Source organism: Cyprinus carpio, chromosome B24 (genome assembly GCF_018340385.1).
Source record: "Cyprinus carpio isolate SPL01 chromosome B24, ASM1834038v1, whole genome shotgun sequence".
Taxonomy (NCBI): Eukaryota; Metazoa; Chordata; class Actinopteri; order Cypriniformes; family Cyprinidae; genus Cyprinus; species Cyprinus carpio.
Window position 1 is genome coordinate 23,717,159 of NC_056620.1, and position 25,799 is coordinate 23,742,957.

Genomic DNA, 25,799 nt, shown 5'->3' on the forward strand with positions numbered 1-25,799 from the left:
TACTGATCGAGGTTGATACAGGATTTAGGAAGTAATAAGTAATACAATACTTTTTAGAGAAAGAAATTAGTACAGTTATCTAATTACACTGTTGAAGACGTAATTTGTAGCTAGTAATTACTTACTTTTTTTTAGAGTATACCTTACTCAACACTGGAAATAACTGGAGTTGTTGCAGATATTGTGGTGACCCATTCTGTCTTTATTGTGTGACATTGACATTAGTCATGTGACCAGACTACATGATTATATGATATACTATAATGAAATGCAAAGCAATTTTAACCAGAGATACAGCACAATTCAGAAATAGAAATAATAGTATCCATAACACCAGCTAACTAAAGAATATTTATGTAGAATTGTAAATGAACTTGGATAAGAGGAGTTGTAAAGATGCATTACAAAAATGACAAGAGAAGCTGTATGCATTAAAATGCGCATGCGTTATAAGGAGCGTTTAAATGTGTGAGAGGAAGCGTCAGATCTCTGTGTTTCACTCAGTGGATGAATACTGCGGGCTGATCTGCTTCAGCTTCTCCATGACAGACTTGTACTGCTCCATCTGTTCATCCTCTGAGAGGGAAGACCGATTGATATCCAGGAACTTATATGCATTTTCAGACTGAACGCTGAAAACACCTTGTGCACGTCGACAGGATACACCGAATGTCTTCCAGTACTGAAAGATCAAAGCCACAGAAGATTAATCACTACACATCTAGTCAAAACACACTGATTAAAAATCACACACCTGTTCACTCATTCACTATTCTCTACATAGTGAAAGCAACATTGTTCACTATATGGGGAATAAAAATGAGTGAGCAAATGAAAATATGGATAATAGACAGACAATATGATAGTACAACTCATTATTTATTCTGTTTAACATATTTAATAATTGTATTCCTTATTAATTAACAATAATTGAGCATACCAAATGGTCACTAATACTGACCATAAAACAAAAGAAAAACTAAAAAAAAAAAATCTTTTGAATCAAGCAGGACTTTTATTCTGTGTTCAGAGAAGAGTTCTACAAATCTTATGAGATGGACAGAATCTTCATCCGACCTTAAAAAGCATTATGAAATAACCACAATTTTGAATTTTTATATTTTAATAAGCTATTATTTATTTATTGTAACATAAAGAATAGAGAGTTATTCCCATCAAAGTTTCTTTAAATGTGAATACTAATCAAAGGTGTAATGTGACCTCTCTTGCTGCTTCAGTGGAGGTCAGAAACTCCTCCTTCATGTCATCCAGGTCCTCAGTGAGATTGTCCCCAACAAGGGTCCTGTCTTTCAGTGTGTCCAGCAGAGATCCCACTCTCTCCCAGAACTTCTGAAGCTGAAACAGAATCTGCTTGATTCGAGAAAGACACTTCTGAACCTCCTCCAGGTAGACAATCAGACCTGGACAAACAACATCAGATGGTTTTGATTTTAGACCATTTAAACTTGATTTGGTGGAAATATATAAAGCATTATATGTAGCATTTTCAATTCATGCTGGGACACAGAAACATCAACACAAACTAAAACAGAATAGAAGGCATGACTGTAGAAGTGTTTTCTAAATAACATCTTAGTAGATCATGAAAGAGTTCATGAGAAAGTCTCTCACCATGCTTCATTCTGTAACGGCCCAACTGCTTCTGAAGTTCAGTCAGATGGTTTTTGTTCATCCAACTAACATTTTCTGCTCTCATCCTCTCTTCCAGCTGGGCTATTTCCTCCTCCAGACTCTTGATCTTCTTTAAAGGTTCAAATGGTTCTTCCAGTTTTTTCTGTATTTGAATCACATCAACAGCACACTTCTCCACACTTTGGATGTGTTGTTCATACCTGAATACGGTGCATTCAGATAAATGAACACAGTGAATGAACTGATAGTCAGAGCTGTACACATGTGTTATATACAGTATGCATCAATGTGGGTAATTGTTGATATTCTGTATGGTGCTATTCTGTTTCAAGATTTCAGAGCTGCACTGCTCACACTGATATGCATCATGTAAGATATTAAGACTTTGAATTTATATCTATTTTTTTTTTTTTTTTCGTTTTATCGCAAATTACTTTTTGTTTTCAGTGTAAAGCTCAGTTATGTTACGCTTACAATTAAAACATGTCAAATTTGTATTTGCTACCATGTTTATTCTAAAAACAATTAAAAACCTAATTCTGTGCAGTTTTGCTCTTCAGTGAAATGTATCTTGCTATAAGGATGTTTAGAGATTAAAATTATTTTTTTTTTTTTGTAAAATGATAATGTTTTTACCTCTTCACCATGGAATCAACAGGTTTAATGATGTCATCAATCCATGTTCTGACTTTCCCCATGTATGACAAAGCCAAAAGGTGTTTGTTCTTTTCAACGACTTTCGTCAGTATTGGGAACAGAGAGGAGTCCAAGTTGGAACTCGTGCCGACACACTATGACAAAACAGCATTGTTTATTTTTGGGTTATTTTGGTACTTTGGTTTTCTTTGGTATTTATATTTGTATATATTGGTTTGGACTGAGAACTTGTAAACATGTACACTGCTGGACTGTTGGATTATTGGTGCACGTCTAAATAAAACACCAGTTTACACTGAAGAAAATCTACGGGTTGAGCCATAATTTTTCCCCCCTTTTTTCCCGGAATTTAACGTTCTGCAGTAGACTGAGGAGACCCATTCTGTGTCTTTCAACATCTTCTGCATCACATTTGGTGGCAGCGATGGGATGGCAAACCGTAGGAAAGCACCGAAAGGGAAGAGGCCTGGTCTGCGCTCACAAGCAAAGTTGGAGGCTAAAGGGGACAAGACCTGGAACATCTTGACATCGGAGGGAGAGGAGGCGTCATCAGTAGAGCCTCCTGGAGCATCAATCACACCCGGCTCATCACAATGTCCACTTTGTACCAGTGGGCCCTGTTTGAAATAGTTTAATTTGTGTGTTCGTTCTATTTATTTATATGTGCTATTTACAAAATATTTAAGTTTTTTTCAGGTTTGTAGGTTTCCAGGTACAGAAACTGAATAATCAAATGTAAAAAAGCACTGCATAGTCTTCACTGTAACAATTAAATAGAGTCAAACCAAAATTTATTCAGACACCTTCAACATTTCTCACATTATCACAGTTTATTTGCTATAGTTTAGAATATGGTAATAAAATATGACAAGAACTCTTAGTTAAACTGTGTCAGAACAAATTCATCTTGATGATATCAGATAACAGTTAGAAAGGTATGTAATGGATTACAATCAACCAAAATTTAGACAACTGTAAGTATTACAATATTTACACAACTATCAATACTTTGTTGACCAATTACCAAGCAATGCTTAAATTAGTTCAGTCTGTGATGTAAAAAGGTCGCATTAGCAACTAAAGAAAAAACACTTAAGCTATGGTCAGGTCAAAGTGTCTGAATAATTTTGGTCCCAACTTTTTTATCAATTTTACTGGTAGTCCACTGTATGAATATTTTTTAGGTATAATATGCCTAAGATACACATCCGATTTCTTTCTCCACTGTTTACTTTCACTTTAGACATAACCGAAAGTATTTTTTTTTTTTTGAGGATAATCTCCAAGATGGGTATTTTGACGTAACTTTGTATGTATTTGTCGGTACAAGAACAAGAAGAGGCAAATTCGGTGTTCAATCACTTTGAGACGCATCTCTTTGCGTGCGCCCTGTGCGCACAGAACACGGAGTATGGAAGCAGATTAGTCTCAAATATAATTCACGCAAAAAACATGATTCACACATGCGTAGACAATTTCACATGCATGAAACCTAATTCACGTACACACAAAAAAAATTCACGTGCGTGAAAAAAAATATATGTTCACAAAAAGCAATTCACATGCGCAAAATAAAATTATATATTCATAAAATACATTTCACAAATGCAAAACACAATTCGTAGATATACAACTGTGCACAAAAACCTTTGAATGTTTAAAATGTACGAGTGTATGAATGTACAAATCGTCATTTACTACGAATCCCCTACCAATCATATCATAAGCCACTTAGAGACCATCCTGGCAGAGCTCTCTTCCCACGTGGGTCTGTCGTACTCTTTAGCCAATCAGATGCGAGCTTACCATTCAACCAATCATATCATAAGCCACTGAGAGTGCATTCAGAAGCTCGCAGGCAATCGGGGAGACGTCAAGAGTGAAGCCCATAGAAGCCCTGGCGTTACATTTTAAAATACTATACAAAATAATTAAACAGAATACTTACTCCTGCTCACTCACGCCAAAGAACTCCCCGCTCAAGTTCGCCGTCTGTGCAAGATTAACGATGGCAGTTTGCACGCACAGCTACTAGAAGATTTACATCTGTCAGACAGGTTGCTGACGTCATCAAGCTTAGTTTGAGTCTGCGCGTCAGAAACGGAAGTTCTTTAAAAATCGCTAAAAATGGGCTTCACTTGTCTCAATTGAGTTCCAATTGGGTCGCTGTGTCCATTTCTTTTACTGTCTATGGGATTACTGATGTAAAGGCTAAATTTCCGTTCTAATTAATCCATATGGTGCAAAAGGTGCGCAGAATCGTGCTCCTTGAATGCACTAGTGGCTTATGATATGATTGGTTGAATGGTAAGCTCGCATCTGATTGGCTAAAGAGTACGACAGACCCACGTGGGAAGAGAGCTCTGCCAGGAAAGTCTCAAAAACACACACACACACAAATCCGAGTGGATTTGTAGTAAATGACGATTTGTACATTCAGACACTCGTACATTTTAAAAATTCAAAGGTTTTTGTGCACAGTTGTATATCTACGAATTGTGTTTTGCATTTATGAAATGTATTTTATGAATATATAATTTTATTTTGCGCATGTGAATTGCTTTTTGTGAATATATTTTTTTTTTCACGCACGTGAATATTTTTTGTGTGTACGTGAATTAGGTTTCATGCATGTGAAATTGTTTACGCATGTGTGAATCGTGTTTTTTGCGTGAATTATATTTGAGACTAATCTGCTTCCATAACGGAGAGGCTAGCCATGAACTTAAGACTGCCACTACAAAGAAACTGATCTGCTTTGCATGTCAGCAGCCGGGACACAAAGCTTCTGTATGTCCGGCACATGAAGCCAAACTGACTGGCTCTTGCTATGTACCCAGAGAAAATGATGGGGAAGTAGACTCTGTTGGGGTGGGGCAAAGGAATAACATGCTGTTGGACATTACGGTGAATGGACGTTTGTTAAAGCCAATGCTGGACACTGGTACTGTAGTTCACTCTCTCTAATTAAATCATGCCATGTGATGAATGTTGACTGTGCTACCACCACTGATGTACAATGTGTGCATGGGCATGTAAAGAGGTATCCCAAAGCTGAAGTGTTGGTGGGGGTACAAGATCAGATGTCTCTTTTAAATGTAGCTGTAGGTAGCACCTTACCTGCTGACATGATTTTGGGGAAAGACCTCCCAACTTTAAGTGAACTGTTGAATGAGAGGGGAAACCAAAACACTGATGTTGTGAATACCATACCTGTATGTTCCTTTCCTGTAATGACAAGAGTTTAAGCCAAGGCGGGTCTGCAGCCTCTGCCGGATTTAGACAGTAGTCTGCTGCAGGGCGGGATCACAGGCCCAAGAAAATCACGTCATCAGAGGCGGCTACTGAAATATATGGGTACTCCAGTCTCCAAACCCGATACGAAAGGGCTTGAGGTTCATGAGTGGCAGATCGCAGAAAACCTGTCTGATTTGCAAAGGGAGGATGAAACCTTAAAAACACTGTTCAAAAAAGCTAAAGGGTCAAGGAAATCTAATGTTGACGAACAGTGTGGGATACACAATGGTATTTTGTATGCACAAACTGCTGATGTTCTACGTGTGGTTGTATCTTGTCGACCCCTTGTTTTGGATCTAACACACACTATTCCATGGGCAGGTCATTTAGCACAACAAAAGACATACATGCGTATCAGTTCACGTTTCTACTGCCCAACCATGTACACTGATGTACAACCATACTGCACCACATGACCAACATATCAAAAGACCAGTGCTGTACATCAGCGGGGCAGTGCACCATTGCAACCATTACCCGTCATCTCCACCTCTTTCCGTCGCATTGCCATGGACATTGTGGGCCCACTGGAAAAGAGCAGTGTGGGGCACCAATACATCCTTGTCATTTGTGACTATGCCACATGATGTCCAGAAGCTTTCCTGATTCACACCATACCAAAGGTCACTCATGCTCTCATCCAGCTGTTTTCTAGACATCCCAGTTTTCTAGGCATCCCAGATGAGATCCTCAAGGACCAGGGATCAAACTTTACCTCTCAACTGATGAAACCGCTTCACCAGCAACTGGGCAGCACAGCCATTCGAACCAGCCCATACCATCCTCAGATGGACTGATTCGTGGAGAGGTTCAATCAGATGCTGTAGAGTATGCTGCGGAAGTTTGTCGCAGACACTGGACGCGATTGGGATAAGTGGCTGCCATTTTCCTGTTTGTCTACCGAGAGGAACCACAAGCATCAACAGGATTCTCACCCTTTGAACTCCTCTACGGCTGGCAAGTACAAGGACCACTGGACATCTTAAAGAAAACCTGGACCAAACCGAAGGCCGAAACAGAGGAGAAGTGCACCGTAAAGTTCATCCTGGAGTTGAGAGACAAGCCAAAGAAAACCTCCAAGAAGCACAAGCAGCGCAGAAGAGGTGGTACAACCAGCAAGCCAGACTGTGCCAGTTTCAGCCAGGACAGAAGGTACTGTTACTGTTACCACCTTCCACCAACAAGTTGCTCGCCAAGTGGCAGGGGCCGTATACTGTTGTGAGGAAGATGGGTCCGGTGACTTATGAGATTTACCACCCGGACAAGAGGAAGACCCACCAGACCTGCCATATCAACCTGCTGAAGGTGTGGAAGGAGGGAACAGTGACCCCCAAAAACATGGCGTTGATGGTGAGAACAGTAGGGGATGAGCCTGCCCCAGATATGCGACCGCATAGAGATGCTGCAATGGTGATGCTGGATCACCTGGACGGGCCACAGCGGACAGAGCTGCAAGATCTCCTCCATCAGCTCCCGTCATTATTCTGGCCGAGGCCTGGACGGACCGAGCTCATCCAACACACCATACACCTCACTAATCCGACTCCCTCCAGACAGCAACCAAACAGAATCCCTGAATGACTACTTGCTCCCCAAAAAGCAGAAATTGAGACAATGAAAGAGTTGGATGTCATTGAGCCTTCCACTAGTGAGTGGAGCAGTTCACTGGTCATTGTACTAAAAAAAGATGGATCAATGCATGTCTGTGTTGATTTCCACAAGCTGAATGCCCAGTCGAAGTATGATACCTACCCTATGCCAAGGATTGATGACCTGTTGGCGTGGATAGGGCAGGCCCGGTACATCATGACACTGGACCTGTGCAAGGGGTACTGGCAGGTGCACCTCGGCCTGAACTCCAAGCCTCTCACTGCCTTTAGAACATCAGTTGGACTATACCAATTCACTGCTCTACCCTTTGGTCTGCACGGGGCACCTGCCACCTTCCAGCGACTGATGGACCAAGTACTTCAGGGCAGTGGAAAATGGGCTGCAGCCTACCTGGATGATGTAGTCATGTACAGCCATAACTGGGAGGAGCACCTTAGCCATCTATGACAGAAAATCCTAAAGAAAATCCATGCAGCGTGCCTGTTCTTAAACGTTGCTAAGTATGAGTGGGTAAAGCAAGAAACAAACTACCTGGGGTACCAATTGGGCAATGGTAAACTGCGGCCACAGGCATGTAAGGTAAAAGCAATCCAGGACAGTCCAAGACCTAAGACGAAGAAGGAAGTTCGTTCCTTCCTGGGTCTTGGGGGCTGGTACCGCCGGTTCAACCCTGACTTTGCCTCAATCGCGGCACCACTGATGGACTTACTACAGAAAGCACCTGGTGAAATGGACCCATGCCTGCGAAAGACCATTCAACTCCCTGAGAGGGAAAATGTGTTCAGCACCAGTGCTGCAGAGCCCTGACTTCAACCAGTGGTTCCTGGTACAGGTGGATGTCTCTGACAAGGGGATTGGAGGAGTCCTGGCCCAAGGGACTCTGGGGGCAAATAAGCCTGTGGTGTTTTTGAGCAGGAAGCTATTGCATAGCAAGACCAGGTACTCAACAATCGAAAAGAAGTGCCTCACAATAAAGTGGGCCCTAGAAGCTCTACGATTCTACCTCCTGGGGCAGGAGTTTGACCTGGAGACCGACTATTGGGCACTAACCTGGATCTACTCCATAAAAGACCACAACGCTTGAGTGACTCATAACTTTAATATCAGCAAATTTTGTGGAATTTAATGGGATTTCAGTCCAAAATCAATGTGACTTGTGCACTTTTCTACGTATTTGAACATGTGAGAATCAATGGTATTTTAGTGTCATTGACATCAATGTGACATGTTCCCAAGGTTTAGTAATTCATAGAAAGTCAGAGTTTTGGCAGAGGAGAAGATTTTCAATTAATAACTTATATGTGGTCGTTGGTACTTTTCCTTGTGGCAGAGAGTCACAGTACTGCAGCTATTTGGAAATCTAAGCAATTCTTCCGGCTTGCCATTCTCAAGTAAAGGATTTGAACGTCAACAATTACTCAACTATAACAAAAAGACATCAAAAACCAATCATCTGCAAGACAAATTCAATATGAAACCATTCAACTTATAAAAATCACAACAATTTTTTTTATTTATAATTTTCACATCTGAAAGAGAGGTGTAGTCATGGAACAATACAATGATTTCAGTTTTATTTAAATTAATTGTGCAGCCTTGGGCCTGTGGAGGGAAATGAAAGACATTTTAATATTTTTTAATGACCCGTGGAAACCATGGGTCACTATAAACTGTATGTCATTTTATGGAAAACAGCCTCATAAAGATTCTTAAAAAATAATAGTATACAGGTTTGGAAATGATGTTAGATTGAATAAATCAAGACAGCATTTTTATAAGCTGGACACGACTGATTGAGATTGCTGGTAATGATGAATTCAGTCTCACCTTTATAATAACAGCCTCAGAGCATCTAAACACCCGTTGTGTTTCAAGAGCTTGTTCTCTGATCAGACTCTGCAAATCGAGGAATCTTCCCAGAAGCAGGTAACACAGATGATAGAGAAGAGCCGTTCGCTCCGCAGACGGAAGAAGATCCTGAGGGAACTCTAAAGTCCATGGTGAATCTGAAAAAACCAAACATCATTGACGGTTTATAACTATCTTCAGGCTTGATTCATGGGTGAACTGGGTCAGAAACAAATGTAAAATGTCTTGAATTCTAGAATTATTTTACAAGTAGCTACAATGTTTCATTTGTGAGTTTGTGAGTTCCTCCATATATTTAAATATCTCAGTTTTTTTCTGAATTGCTAAAACACATTTCTTAAACCATCACTCTTTTCTCAAAACCTTAAACACAAATCCAAATACTCAAACTAAATTTACGAAAACCTCTGAATCTTCCATCAAAATCAAACAATCACTGCAAAACCATTTCTCTTGCACTCAAAATCAAACGGTGCTCTCAGATCACATACACATGCATCAATAAAATAAACACTACAGAGCATTCATTAGACACTACAAAGAAAAATGGAGAACACTGCATCCAGAACATTACAGAAAAAAGTTTTTTATTGAGTAAGCAAATTTTTCAATTCTGAAAAAAAGTATAGTAATTGCAACTGAGTAAGGTGATTATATTGTATAGGCCTATTGCAAGAATAGTATTGTGCTGAATATTGAATAGTACTGCATGTCTGTATATATTCAGCACTTGCAAAAATACTGCAGTCCAACTGCAAAGGCCAAAAAGGTCAAATAAAACTCTAAATGAATAGCATGTTACAGCACACTCAAATACTGTAAGTTGTGCAATTGTACAATCAGGGTTAGTGAGAGATTTATTCTGTCTCAGCATCATGTCTTTGTGTCTTTATTAGACAAATTGGTTTAAGCCCATTTGGTTCAGAGAATGGGTGTTTTGTGTTTTAGCAATTCAGAAAAACTGTAAGATGTGGTTCACACAGATTGCGTTCTTGTGTTCCACTGCGCTGCTTTCTCATTATAAACGTAGTTTAGTTTAGTTTAGAGCTTTTTTAATCCCCTTGGGGCAATTAATTCAGGCTGTTCTGGTGCTTCACATATACAACAGACACTTAACACACAGAGACAAATACTCAAAATTAGGGATGTAAGGATTAACCGCGAGCCGGTTGAAAATTGATTAAAAAAATGCTTGTTGAGATGCTAAACAAATCACGATTCAATTAAAGACAGGAGTTTAAATGAATGCATGTCTGAGGGGAACTTACTGTCTTTAGAAAAGTTTAGATGGTATTTTTTCTTTTCATCTTGCCTCTGTATAATGCATATTAAAGTTCATAAGTACAGCGCTGCTTGTTTACAGCGGTAACCAAGGAAATGCTTTAGGCCCCACCTGCTGGCAGAGAGTGAATCTGCATCTAGTTCAGCTCGTCTGCTGTTTCTGTTTCATGCAGATATTTTTAGTTTCACAAAACTGAAGTCAACCCATTCTGTTTTTGCTTCATATTTCAAAATTAAACAATCTAATTTAAATTAAAAACTGCTCATGTTGCACTTATGCTGCATCTTTGTTTGGATCATGATTAAAATGCAGTGGTTGCCTTTAATTTTAAATAGAAAGAGCACAGACAAAGCCTTAGTTTGTTTATATGAAGAGATTTCTTTTATTTGTGTTACTTATGTATTTGATTTGGAGCTTTTTTTTATAAATTAAAATTTAGTTTTGTTATTTACATTTACATTATATTAAAATCTTGTCATTTAGCAGACGCTTTTATCCAAATTATTAGCACGTTATTTGTCAACCTATGCTTATTGCTTTTTCAGTGCAGTTGTTATTTAGTGATTATATAATTTTAAGGTATTTTACAATCAAAACTTTATTATTTCTACACTTTATGTTGTGATAGAAGTAATATTGACAGAGAAATTTAGACATTTTTAACAGAAAAATGCACCAAAAAATTTCAGTTTGTGTGTCACCCAGTGGCTATTTATGGTATAACGCCCTAAATAAAATCTCACAGGAACATCATTTTTTTATATATCAACTTCAAATTTGGAACATAACTTATTTAGACATGAGGCTTTAATTTTATAGCAATTTTAGAGTAAAAGCTGTTATGAAAATATTTATTTTATATAAAATAAAATAAAAATTGTAAAGTGCATTTTCTTTAGTACATTGAAACCTCTATTAGTTTTTGATATCTTATGTCTGTATTACTATTGTTCCAACCTTAGGTCTGTATTTTAAAGTGTTCATTATTTATAACAATTTAAGCTTGGATAGTGCACTTTCACGTCTATATTCAAAAATGGATGGCACTTAAAGGGTTAATATTATGTCAGTACTGGTGGGGCCCATTTTCATGATATTGCCTAGGGCCCCACAAACCCATGGACCACATTTACCAAAAGCATTGTGAGCTAAGTTGATTGCAGAGACCACTGGTGCGAATGGATTCTACGATCAACTTAGCTCACAATGCTTTTTTTGGGGGGGGGGGGGGGGCAGCCTTGTACAGCCTCTACATACAGCATGGTTTCATGCTGCACACTACATAGCCCAATATTATGAGAAGAACTGAATGTTTAGTCTGTTGCTCAGACTCTCAAATTTATTTGGTTGACCTTGCAATGTCTTAGATCTGTTCAGAGGTAAATTATGACTGAATTTGAGCCCAATGGCATCAAATTAAAACAATATAATCCAACTCTTTACAGCTTCCTGACATCTCCAGTTCAGGATCAAGCCTTTTTCTTTAAGCTCTTTTTCTTCCTCCCGTGTGTCTCACATGAAATGAAAACACACAGAACTGTTATTTTAGGCTGAAATGATGAGTTTAAAGTGTCTCTCACCCTTGCTGTGGGCCATGGTTTTCTACAGCGTGTACACTGGTAAAGCCTCTGGCTGTAAGGTCTCTGAAACTACAACAGAAAGACATAATCAACCAACAATTAAAGTTAACACTGTACAATAATTTTTCATTTGTTAACTGCATTAGTTTATGTATGAACAACAAACAATACTTCTATACCATTTATTATTCTTACACTGTGAAAATTAGCTTTCAAAGTTGTAAATAAAAATTAAAAATCAAATAAAGATTGGAGCACGTTTTAAAGGAAAATGCAGTTTTAGTCTTTCTACTTAAAATTTTTACTTGCTGTCTCTTGCTGTCATTATTTGTGAAATTTACTAGCAATTTATGAGTAAAAATTGTTTTTACACCAAATTTAATTTTTTTTTTTTTTTCACTTAATCTCAGCATTTACTGTTTTTAAATTAAGTCAAACAATGATTAGCTGATTAGATAGTTTACTGTGAACTAAAATGAACATTTTAATCGATACATTTTCATTGAACACGAACTAGCATTAATAAAAGTTAATGAATGCTGTAAAAATATATTGTTCATTGTAAGTCCATGTTAGTTAATGGATTAACAAATATTCATGTTCAATGAGACCTTATTGTCCTGCCTAAAAAAAATAAAAATAAAAAATAAAAGTTATATAGGCCTAATTTTAATATTTTAAATATTCAAAATATACCTGTGTGTACTCATTGAGACCAAAGTCCCTTAAATACATAAATTTATAGTCTTTGTTGAGACACGACTCGAAAAACTAAAGCTGTTAAATTCCCTTGATGTGTGTATAAATACTCGGGGTGGGAATCTATGGGTATCTCATGATTCGATTCAATTACAATTAACGATTCATCGATGCATCACAATGTTGTCATACATCCTGTACATTACATTATTATTTTTCTAGGCCTCTTGTTTAAAAGTCACACTTGGCTCCTTCGTGGTCAAAAGTGACAAAAGCCTTGAAATGCAACTTCTTCTTCTTTTTTTTTTCAGGAAAATCAATGTAATACATTTTTGTTCGATAATATTTTCCAATTATTATTTAGAATTTTGAGGGGATTTTATGATACTATGCAATATTTATACAATTTTAATAAGCTATTTTTTCCCATTAGAATTACTGTAATTTTTTTAAAATTTAATTATTTATTTATTTTTCAATAAATGCAATATTTCACATTAAAACAGAGTGAAAGCATTTAAAATATAAGAATTGTGCCATCTGGTGGCATTAAAAAAATAAAAACTTGTGTAATGTCATCATGTAACCTTCTGTATAGCTCTGTATATACATATATACAGAGGCTTTTGGATTCCCATTTTTTTTATTTTAGACCTGTCTCTTCATTTTATTAGGTTTTAAATTTAGATATTTATTTAGATATCCTAAAAGACTTCTTTTTGTCAAGGTTTGGATATTTTTGGTTAGATAAATATTAGGTTTTACATTATGATTACAATCAAACATTAAAATTTTTCTAGAAAGGGAACACATGGGGCACGCATTTTTGTTACTCAGATATCAGGAACACCTGTTAGGCTAAAATAAGAACAAACACAATAATTTTCAAACAGTAATTTGAGGAAAAGGAGGGGAAAAATCTAAACAACCATAAATAAATATAATTGTAACTATTTATATACAAACTGTAATTATTTTATGCATTGCTGCACATGCAGCTGATAGTAATTCAGAGTTTCCTGCACACAGGAAGTTTGCACTTTTTGTTACTGCAAGGAATCTGTTTTCAGAGTGCATGAAGAAATATTACAACATATCAATGCATCGCATCATAGATTTGAATGGGACAAGACGTGATTTTGTGTTATGTATGTGAAATGGAGACTGAAGCCCAGGTACGTCTGCAAGATGACTGTTAAAGATCACCTGATCTGGAAAGCATCTGCTGTGTACAAACATCTGATAGACAGCTTTAAGATCTAAGTTTTATATACATTCTAAATTACAAACATCTTAAAGACATCTAATAAACATCTATTTGACATCTGATCTATAAACGTATTGCAGATCAGCAAACACTCTAAAAAAATAAGTTTTGCAGGTGTAAATGCAGACGTCTCTGTGATGTACTTGTGCTATTAGGGAATAGAAGAATACCTTAAACTTGATATCTAACCAGATCATTATGCATTGAGATGTATTTACTGTTATAAATATCTGTCACAAAATCTTGTTTTGAACATACATATAATATACTGAAAGGAAATGTTGCTCGACTTACTTGCTCGACGTGATGTGTTTCAGTTTCCTCCTTCTTCTGCATGCATCCTTTTAATCACGTGGTGTCGTTCAGTTTCACAATGTATCACCTGAAAAAAAATGTTTTTTTTTTTTTAAATTACATGCATTGTGAGTTTCAATTTCTCCAAAGTAGCCTCTCCTTTCTTTTTCAGTTGCTTTAGGCACATTTCTTAACTTTTTTTGTAGTGCATAATCTTTATTATTAACAAATACTGTATTAACAAAACCAAAAAAAACTAACAAAAAAAAAAAAAACAGCGGAAATGTCTACACTGAGTTTCGTTTCATTTTTGTGACTGCTCTACAAGTTCAAGGAAACCGAGAGGAATATTTGCATGTCACTCAGAAGTACGAGCCTCAGGGGGTGTTTCTTGATGGGAGTGAACGAGAGAACATAGTGCAGAGAGCAAATCTGCAGTTCTAATAGAAATTATTTTAAAGGGGTCATATGATGCGATTTCAGGGTTTCCTTTCTCTTTAAAGTGTTACAAGCTGTTTGTGCATAGATAAGATCCCTAAAGTTGCAAAGAATAAAGTCTCAAACCCAAAGAGATATTCTTTATAAAAGTTAAGACTCGTCCACGCCCTCCTAAAATGCCTCATTCTAACATGCCCCCACATCTCTACATCACAATGTGGGAATATTTGCATAACACCACCCAAATGTTCACACAGTGTTCGTTGCAAAAGTTTGTTTGGTCCAAAAGAGGACACAACTAGAAATCAGTGGTTAAGCTGTATTTCAACACAGTTCCAGAACAGTTCAACCCAAATATTTAGTGTGCAGCACATTTTCCTGATCCTGGGAGAGTAGACTACAATGCCGGCTGTTCTGACTCACAGCCTGTAAGTACGTTTTCATATTTAAAGGATGATTCAAACATGAGTTTTGATCAGTGTAGAGTTGTCATTTCTCCAATCACAAATGCAGACATGGTTTTATGTTTATGCGGCATGATGCAACGCAACGCGTAAAAAGACAGTATAAGTCATTACAATCAGTAATTATGTCCCCACTGAATGCAACAAATGCCAAGTTTGTAATGGGTTTTAATGTTTTTGTCTCATAATGCCGGGACACGCATCACAGTATGTTAAGGGGCGTAACATTTCTGTCACATGCTTGAGGCATTCGGCCAATCACAACGCACTGGATAGCTGGCCAATCAGAGAACATCTCACTTTTCAAAATTATGAGCTTTATAAAAAATGACGGGTTTCAGAAGGCGGGGCATAGAGGAGAAACAATAATGAACAGTATGTGGAAAATAATGTGTTTTTTTAAACTTAAAGCACATAAACACATTTCATTACCCCAAATACACAAAATAATGTTGTTTTTAGCAACATCATATGACCCCTTTAATGCACATGAAAACTCAGTGATGATGCATAAGGCCATGGTAATAAAAACATTAGCACCACCCCACCCCTAGCGCCGTCCCCCAAAATGTCCTGCTTTCCTGCTAGGCCTATGTATGTATGTTGTATTTAGGCTATATATATTTTCAAATACAAAATATATATAAAACACCTGTCGGCAGAGTTTTGTCTGACATCTGGACATGCCTATAGCCTAGTTAACATCATGATGGTACTGTGTTTTTATCATAAAATTATGTAAATAACTGTTGCAGTGCTGCAAAACTATTATTATTATTATTACCACGACAAGGATAGCAATGTACAGTGAAACAAATGCAAGATTTACTACTCGTTACTTTTATAAATAATAGCCAACACATTTAAAAAATATTTTGACATGACAATTCGAATATTTATCTATTAATCTATTAGCCTGCATTTACATTGATTGAACATCCATTTTGAGAAATTATATTTTTCTCCCATACGAAAATGAATCCCGCATTTATGAGGGTTTTATATGCCACTCCCGAAACTTTGATGCTTATGCAAGGTATATGGCCATTAGCGGATTATATTTATCATTCATTGTGATCTCACAAAGTTCCTTTATAATCAACCTGCGTCTCTGCCCACTGCTAGCCTGGACAAACAAATGGAATGAAGTGTTGGAAATACCTTCAATTCTAAAATAATAGAACATCATTCAGTTACTCCTGGAATAAGAATATGACAACACATCATTTGTATTACTAGCTTTGTCTTATGAAAAGCCTTATAAATCTCACCTTGTATTTGATCAGCTACCTTATCTATCTATCATCTGATTAAATCGTTATAAAAAATAAAAAGAAATGCTGACTTGACATCGACGTAGATTAACACTTTGAAACGATCCAAAACACTACGTAGCGATGTGACGTAAGGTTCTGCTTTTGGGGATTATTGGATTAAACACATTCACATGCAAATTATATTTTTTTTATCTTGAAAAGAAGTGCAGAACTACTTTCAGAGGAGGCCATTACAATAATTTACGTGCCACTGGTGTTCTGTCGTTTTAACTACACATTACATTTCCATCATCACGCATCTGAATATATTGGATAAATGATCAAACTTAAATAAAGTGTATTGCACTGTATCATCCTGCATGAAGTGGCATCATTTCTGGCGGGAAAACAAACAGCACAAACATAATTAAGGATCTGTATTAATAGATTGTGTTTTTATAGAGTTACAGAGTTGAAAAGGTTCAGTAATATGTTACTGAATGTGTTACGATGACTGAAAAGATCTCGATTAAATGAATCATGGATGGAGTTTGACGACTTTGTGTGAAATGTTAGCCTCTGCTGCCTTCTTCTGATTGGTCAAATCTTCAAACAAACGTTATTCTAGAACTGAGAGGAGACTTTGAGGTTTGTCTTGTAGCCAAAACTCTATTTACAGTCTTCTATCAGCCAAAAAGTTGACTGAGTAAAGCCAGTGAAGAGCAGAGGCAGGACACAAAGTGATGATGATGATAAAAAAGGAGCAGAGTTTATTGAATAATCTCAGTTGCATATGTTTAAATGCTCAGACCAACACAAATCCAACAAGTATGTAATACCACAAACCATAGCAATGGAAAGCTACTGCTTCACAACAACAAAGACATTATCTTATCTCTTATTCATGGAGACAAATATCCCTTGAAACAACACAAATTATAAGACTAAACCACAATAGGCTAGAAAAAAAGGAACGAATCAATGAATTAATCAAATAAATGAGTATATAAATGGTTATTATAAATGATTATATGATTAAATGTTTGAAGAATAAATGAATAGAAAGACAATAAAACACAACACAAATGTATGGACGCTGTCTTAAAGCAGGATCCTCCTTAGATCCTTCAAAATATTTTTTACTGCTGTTGTAAAAGTTCTGTTACGTTACAAAGTATTACAAAAATGTCAGAGAGAATCTGTAAGCATTGCATGTCATTAAGTATGAAGGAAGCATCAGTTTTCTGTGTTTCACTCAGATCATAAGCATCTCCTGAGGGCTGATCTGATTCAGCTTCTCTATGATAGACTTGTGCTGCTCGTCCCATTCATCCTTCGAAAGTGAGGACGGATTCATCTCCAGGAACTTGTATGCATCTTTAGACTGAACACTGAAGATGACTTGTGCTCTCTGACAGCATTCACCAAATCTCTGCCAGCACTGGAAGATTAAAACCACAAACATTGATCACATTATATTGACAAACTCATGATGAATCTAGGGTTTCTAGAAGGGGTAAATTGGGTATAAATCAGCCTAAAACACTCTTATTGTGAGCCTGGCTTAAGTTACCTTTTCTGCTTCTTCAATAGAGGTCACAAACTCCTGCTTCAGATCACTCAGGTGCTCAATGAGATCCTCATTAACAAAGGTCTTCTCCTTCAGCGTATCTAGCAGAGATCCCACTTTCTCCCAGAACTTCTGAAGCTGAACCAGAATCTGCTGGATTTGAGAAAGACACTTCTGGACTTCTACAAGGTGAACGGGACTGGGAATCACACCTGGACAAACAACAGATATTGAGTTATGAGAGATCACTGTGAACCTTCAGGCCCTTTTAACACAAAGAGCTGTTAAAACAGTTTGAAAATTAACAATTCTTTTTCCAGAAAGTATGATGCTGATACTTTTTTTTTTTTTTTTGCATTTCATTGCATTTACATTTTTTTTACATATTGGGTTGTGACTCCAAAATAACATATTAGCTGGCTTAATTTGTTTAGTAAACAGATGATTTCTTTTGTCATAGTCATGCTTGATGTTAAAACATTTTTCAAAGCTTTTACTTTCATTGTTTATTCTATTGTTATGCTTGTATTTTATCTTTCATGCGCAAATTACTGCATGGTCTGTTTTATTTGTCACTAAAATGTAAATATTTTAATTGTTATAGTAAGCGTATAGCATATGTTCAATGCTTTGAAATATGCTGTGCCTGCACTAGGACTCTAATTGAATTTATTGATTGATTTCTAACATATAACTAAGTAAGCAGCTCCTGTATATTATTGGATTATAGTGCCTATTTAAGTAAGGGATAATGTACATCCAGCCAGTTGTTTTCTCAGAATAAACCCCGACAGGGTGATCAGGACCCCAACGCGAAGTAAACAATAAACAATATTATTTAGCTATTTAAAAAATAAATAAATAAATTCATTGACCAGTACTGCACTTATAGTATGTAGATAAGCTTAACAAAATAGAATTAACAGAAACTATAAATTTATTCTGAGATAACAACCGGCTGGATGTGCATTATTTTGCTTATTACATGGCTAAAAAGATTTGTTTTTACCATATATGTTGAAATTAATACTGAAGTCTTCCACTGTAAAGTGTTTTCAGACACAAGATCACATCAGACAGTCAATGATATCGGAGTGACTCGTTAAGCATATAAGTAGTACCGGTCAAGATAACTCGTAGTACCCGGATGAGCAGTGTGTTATTCAATTTAGCAGTTGTTATCTGGGAATAACATATCGCTAGATGGTGCGATTGACCAATCAGAATCAAGTTGCATCACCTTGGAATGTCACAACTAACCAATCAAGTGTTCCAGAGAGCTTATTATCTAAAGTCGATCTGTGTCCAAAATTGCTCTCTCTTTCTATGTAGTTGAGTGCACTATATCATGAATAAATGACATGAAATGAACGAATTCAGAGGAAAATCTAGAAGAAAATCTTTAGTCTGGGGCACATAGAAAAACTCACCCAGCCGTATTTTGCAATTAGCCAGCTGCATCTGAAGATCAGTCAGTTTGACTTGGATTGAGGACTCTTGTTTTTGCAGACTGCTCTTTTCAGACATGAGACGGGACAGTTCGGCGTTGAGAGCTTGAGTTTGAGCAGCATCACCAGGGCCAGTCACAGCATCGTCAATAAAGCTAACAATGGCTCCAGTAAATGGCACCAAGGCAGTCAGGATACCAAAGCCAATGTTTTTGCTAGAAGCATCTCGGATGCGATTCTGCAGCTCATTGTTTTTTTCTTCAATTGTTTTCTGTATTTCATTTATGTTTTCAGCCCTTTTTCTCAGCTCCTCCTCAAGGTTGGCCACGGCCTCCTCCAGACTCTTAATTTCCTCCGTTGTTTGAGTTAGTTGTTTTTCTGTCTCTGTCTTTTCTTGAAACACATCACTGGTGCATGACGCTACACTTTGGTTATGTTCATCATACCTGAATATGATGTATTTCAGATAGACAGAGTACAGTGAATGGACTTGATACAGTAGATCACTATCATCTCAAGTTTGTTAGATTAAAACAATTGAAACAAGGTATTATGCATTAATTTTACTATTCAATGAAATGTATCTTTCTGAAGGGATGTTTCGTTATTTACAAATACTGATTAAGAGATTTGCTGTGAAATACTAAACTTCCCCATGATAAGATGTTGATGATGTCTTCACCTCTTCACAATGTCTTCCACAGCTATAATGATGTCATTAATCTTTGCTCTGATTTCCCCCAGGTACTTCACAGCCAGAGAGGGTTCATTGTGTTCAACAGCCATCAACAGCGACGGGAGCAGGGAGAAAACCAGGGTGGAACTCGTGATAACACACTACAACGAAATATAATTTATCCACAAGGGCAGTTTAATACAATAGTAGCTACATCACAAGTTTGTTGGCATTAGTATCAATGTGGTAAAAACATTCACAAATTGAATTTTGTGGGATTTGTTTGAATTTCCATCCAAAGAGTTTTTTTTTGATGGAACACAAAAGGAGAAGTTTTCAGACTTAAGCTATTTTTTCAAACAACAATAATTCACAGTGATCATATCTGTCACTACACTTTGAATCTTCGAAAGCTATATGATTTTTTGCTTTCTTGTATAATGTATTGTTTGTTTATTTTTGCTTATTATTAGTTTTGCTTCTTTGTGAGAGATGCCTTATACTGAATGACTAATAATGTAGTTATTGGTTGGACTGCTGGACCATCAATACCCAGAAGTGTGTGCATGTATGTTCAAGGACACAGAGATCTGTGGTTCAACCAAAATGTTGAATTTAAAAAGATTACTCATGTCCCAGTATTATTTTATGACATTTATGTAAGAAGACAACACAAGTTAATGTTAAAAAAGGCCAGCAAATATGTAATTTTACCCAATAAAATATTAAATAACTTTAAAAAAACACAAGGCAACCAACTGCATTCAGGGAAACTCTTTCTTGTATCACTTTAATGGGCAGTCTTAACGGAAACTCATTCAACTTCCTACAGGGAGAGAAAGATAAAAATATGACAACTAGCATCTGGTTATGATCGCTATTAAAGTGTTTCTCATGTTATCTAACTGCAAATATAGCATAACTGCCTGTTATCTAAAACTAAACATTAACTATAACGCGTTTAATGAAAATAAAAATTGTGACATTTGGAACACTAGTTTTGCATCAAAATGCATTTTCTAGATATTACCACCCAACAGTTTTGTTACACCCCTGTCTTACCTCCAGCAGAACCACCACAGAGGATTTAAACAGTAGCTGTGTTTCGAGAGCTCTTTCTCTGATCAGACGCTCCAGCTTTGGGAAACCACCCAGACACAGGTAAGAGAGATGATAGAGAAGAGCCGTTCGCTCCGCAGCTGGAAGAAGCTCCCGGATGAACTCTGGAGTCCATGAGGAAACACTGCTGGATACAATCTCTGAGACACCAGACCAAACATTAGTGATTGATAACAACCTCCGGGGTTCAGTCAACGGTGCATAGGTCAGGCATACTGTAAATTAAATATATTAAATATATGTGCCATATCATCTTCTATTCAAATAGTCTACATCTGACTGATTATAATCATAAAGGTATGCTAAACAGTGTCTTTTATCCCTGCATGGCTGTGTCATGTTAAAAGAAGTTTTAAACTTTTAAAAATGGCCCCTGAGATCCTGCATTCTTTTCCAGTCCGCTGCATCTCAGCGTTGGAATAATATGTTTTGTGGATTGAATAAAAGGAATAAAAGCTGCAGTACCAAGTGTAAAAAAAAAACATCCTGAAAAAGGGAAGTCCACTTTCCTGCAGAGTTAATAGCTCCAACCGTAATCAAACATATCTGAACAAGTTAATCAAGGTCTTCAGGGGGGCTGTTTCATAAAAGAAGTCTACCAAATAAGCCAGGCTTATTTCAGTTAGTCTGCCTTATTGTCAGAAAGCCAATTTACCATAGCTCAAGCTCAGTCACTGTGGCAACTTATGCTGGGAAACTACCCTAGTCCTGTCAGGCTAACACTGACCAATAGGAATGCATTGATATTCCAATAAGTGTGGTTTAGTTAGTTATTTAATGCTATAAAAAAAGGGTGGGATGTCTTGACTGTAAGGCTTCTTACAGGAGCAGTGAGAGGAGACTGAAGCTTTATTTTAACTTTTAATTTCCCGTAACTGTGTTGTTTCACACCAACAAAATTAACTGTTGGGCAGTAAGCTGTACTAACCAACCCAACGTATCTAAGGGATCACTGAAGTATGTTCCGTACATTAAATTTGTGCTTTAGAAGCGAATTAGAAAAAAATATGTTATTGGACAGCTAGAGAAAAAATAACAAGCTTAATGCTAGCCGTGTGGGGAAATTGTAACAATGCTCATAATTACGGGAAGAAGGAGGCAGGAACCGGCAGAGGTTTAACATCTTGCTCTTTATCATTTGCTCCACCAGCAAGCTACTCATGGAGGAATATTGCTTTTGGTAATTGAGTTGGGCTTCCACTAACGGTGCGCCCATGATTACAGGTGATCATTTTATCAGACGACTGTCACTTACAATATTTTAGGCCTATATGTATATACTTAATTTTAACATTAACTTAAGAATACATGGTGAACAGAAGACATAAAGACATCAGTTGTTGTTTCTTACTTATTTACGTAGCCTACTTAGGCTGTCAAACTGTTGTATAAAAGCAATATCACACATTCACATTCGCAGTTGTGTGATATGGCTGATTATCTGTGGCACTCATATATAGTGTAAATATGACACATAAACCAAAGTTACATGTAAATGTACTTCCTGTAGCTGGCGATGTACATTGGTGCTTTTGAAAGTATTTTCCTGTAATATGGTAATATTTGTAATGACATGGTATAAGAAGCTACAGACTGCCTTAAATAAAAATACAGTTGCAAAGAGTTCAAATGCATTACTTTTTACTGACTTCTAGTTCTTTTTTTCTTCTTCTTCATTTTTTTTTATTTTCGGACAAAAATAAATAAATAAATAAATAAATGAACTGGACGTTTCAGCCATAGCCTTACTTCCGCATTGAAGAATAAGGTGGATAAGGAGTTTGAAATGGAAATTCTCACCTTTGCTATCAGCCATGTTTTTGCAGAGTGTACACTGATGAAGACTCCTATAGAAAGGTCTTAAGAAGCACGAATGAAAGACAAAATGTGATATTTAATTATAGTTATATATCACAGCACATGGAGGGGTCTCCCCAAGCTTATTACATAACTACAGAATTCACTGTTATTAAAATGACAAGCATGATCAGGACATTTGACAAAATTTCTAATTTCTCTTTTCCTGTTCTGAAAGAGAAAGAATTGGTCATACAGCGTTAGAACAACAGGGTGTGTAATTTATGACTGAATTTAATTGAGTGTACACACCACTAGTGATGAAGGGAATTTATGGTAATTATCTTGCTCTAATATTTTTATATAGCGTCTAATGTTCATTCAAGCCCTTTCCACTAAACTAAAATTAAAAACGAAAGAAAAGTATACAGATAACACTGTTATTTTAAGTTTAACAAAATTAGGACACAGCAGAAAGTCAGCAGAAATGTAAAGTATATGTATATACACACTTGACAACATAACATTAATAATATATATTGATCAGCTTGAGAAAAAATAAAAAACTTACTGAAAATAAAAGGTTTATGTATGTAAAGTAGGTACATAGAAAACAGACAGCAAATTTTGTGACTGAATACTAGCCTTTCCATTTTTTGATATTAAAACATCTGTACTGCATCCTACTGTAATACATGTACAGTATTATCTCATGTTTAAAATATCATATAATGTCTAATCCAATCCTGAAAGAAAAGTAGGATACTCACATATTTTGTATTGAGTTTGATTCTCCAACTTGTCTGCACTTCTGCCAAAAATATAGCCAACTATGGAAGGCCAAAAGGGCCAAAAAAAAAAAAAAAAAAAAAAAAAAAATCAGTGCATATTTCACGTGTGAAATACACATTAAATAGGCTGAAATATGTGTTAAATATCCCTTTGAACAGATCAGTGTCATCAACTGCTGAAAACTTGGGTCAAACCATTTCTGTGAGTTTAAAGGGGTGTTCCATTCATAGTGAAAGTGAAAAGTGAAAGTGAAAGATTACGATACCACCATTTAACATGCTATAGATCAACTTATTCAGCATTTATATTTTGTCCTCTTTTTTTTGTATAGCCTATAGAAATAATATATTTAAATTGCCTTTCTTTGAAATATTATATATTATATTAGAAATTTAAAAACCTTGTTTTTCTCCCCGTATGCCTTTTTTAGTAAATAAACATATTAGTGGACATTCTTAATCAAAGCTTTAACATTTGTGTGGGGAAATCAGTTATAGTGGAGGTAAACAATTGTACCATTGTAATCAATATCTGTCTTTGGAAAACAACATGAGCTTTTCTTGTGCTTACATTTACAGCTATCGCCAGCAGGTGGTGCTTATTATGCACTCACCAGACAAACATGCAGGTGATATTATCAATTTAAATGAATTTAAAGACATAAACTATTTAAATATGGCATTTTAGAATGTATATAATTATTTAAGACTTTCAGGTCAGGTAGAAGAACTTGATTTGGTTTTCCTGCAGAAGTATCCTACCGCTATCACCATTAAAGATCCTCCTATTTCTTTTTTCTTTTCTTTTTTTTTCTTGTAATTTTCTTCCTTTTCTTGTATAGTCCAAAGAAAATATCTAGATTGCAATTTTATGAAAAAATATTTTTATCAAGATAAGATTGCCCCTTTTTGCACATTAGTAGGCATTGTAGCTGCAACACCATTCACCACACCTCAAGTTTTCTAACATTAAAAACTAACATTTGATTAGGGAAAAGGGTACAGATGTGGTTCTTGATCAGTGCAATTGTAATGAATGTCTGTTTTTGATAAACAACATAACCTTGTTTTCTTAGATTTAATTTATCGCTACAGCAAGCATGCCACCAAGATGCTTCACAGGGACCAAATTACAGAAACATCCTGTCTTAAAGGGATAATTCCCCCAAAAATGAAAATTCTGGCATCATTTACTCACCCTTACGTTGTTTTTAACCCTTTAGGCACCAGGGTTTTTTGGGAAAAAAATGCTGGATTTTGACATCAAGATTTCAAAAGCTTGTGGCTTGAAAGGGCTTAAAGATAGAGATCTACTGTAAATTAGAAAAATGTTGGGCATAACCGAAAGTGTGGGGTGTAAATATACTCAACTAATTTGCATATTATGACATCACCGGGGGCGGGGGTGGCCATCTCAAATTTCATAATATTCAGGAAATAGTAGATACTGAATTGATGTTTGAACTTACTTGCATTTTTTATTTTGTCTTTTTATCCTCATTCCAAATTATCAGAAAAGAGGAAACCAACAGTAAAACAGGAGAAAGTAGTAAATTATTATTACTATATTACTGTACCATAGTAAAATTCATGTGCCTATTTTTTGATCAGTTGACCAGCTTTCTGCACAATCGGGTATCTAGGTGACACAGTTTATAGTTCTTGAGAGTATGGTACCTCTCATTGCATGGCACAATGCACCTACCACACACTGACTGCATCTGTACTTTTTCTGCCGGTGGCCCTTAGAGCGTGCTCGATCAGCAATAGCTCTCCTATGGACACTACGACCACGATCACCCCTGCCACCCGCATCCCAGTTGGGCCGACCTTGTTTGTGCGCGCACTCTCCTCAGTTGCCGGCAACGACGACCGATCATCATTTCCAAAAGGCCAATATTCCCCTTCAGAGTTAGAATCGGTGAATAACATTTGGAACACATCCTCACGGTACAACTCTTTATTAGCCATTTGGCAATTTTCTCTCACAAATCGCACAATTTACTCACATGCACGATTTTCCTTTGAACT

General features: G+C 36.5%; 2 protein-coding genes across 2 annotated transcripts; both read right to left on the reverse strand.

Annotated features, from left to right (window-relative positions):
• Positions 1-181: 181 nt before the first annotated feature.
• Positions 182-14,320, reverse strand: LOC109057336. Its single transcript, XM_019074566.2, has 7 exons — positions 14,210-14,320; positions 11,950-12,018; positions 9,046-9,224; positions 2,290-2,444; positions 1,633-1,853; positions 1,222-1,421; positions 182-682 (listed from the first exon to the last, which is right to left on the reverse strand). The coding sequence occupies exons 2-7, from the start codon at positions 11,963-11,965 to the stop codon at positions 497-499; spliced, it is 957 nt and encodes a 318-aa protein (XP_018930111.2). The 5' UTR covers positions 11,966-12,018; positions 14,210-14,320; the 3' UTR covers positions 182-496.
• A 2,789-nt stretch (positions 14,321-17,109) lies between these two features.
• Positions 17,110-25,100, reverse strand: LOC109057296 (restin homolog). Its single transcript, XM_019074523.2, has 8 exons — positions 24,967-25,100; positions 23,748-23,807; positions 22,981-23,039; positions 21,124-21,320; positions 20,068-20,222; positions 19,368-19,831; positions 17,941-18,149; positions 17,110-17,808 (listed from the first exon to the last, which is right to left on the reverse strand). Exons 3-8 carry the CDS (start codon positions 22,994-22,996, stop codon positions 17,623-17,625), a joined length of 1,227 nt encoding a protein of 408 aa, XP_018930068.1. The 5' UTR covers positions 22,997-23,039; positions 23,748-23,807; positions 24,967-25,100; the 3' UTR covers positions 17,110-17,622.
• Positions 25,101-25,799: the final 699 nt, after the last annotated feature.

Coding starts and splice junctions, on each gene's coding strand:
- LOC109057296 (XM_019074523.2), bottom strand. Junction 20,223..21,123: donor CTGTGGTGGTTCTGCTGGAG/GTAAGACAGGGG, acceptor ATTTCGTTGTAG/TGTGTTATCACGAGTTCCAC. Junction 17,809..17,940: donor CTATTGAAGAAGCAGAAAAG/GTAACTTAAGCC, acceptor TTAATCTTCCAG/TGCTGGCAGAGATTTGGTGA.
- LOC109057336 (XM_019074566.2), bottom strand. Junction 2,445..9,045: donor CTGAGGCTGTTATTATAAAG/GTGAGACTGAAT, acceptor GTTTTGTCATAG/TGTGTCGGCACGAGTTCCAA. Junction 1,422..1,632: donor CCGTTACAGAATGAAGCATG/GTGAGAGACTTT, acceptor TTGTTTGTCCAG/GTCTGATTGTCTACCTGGAG.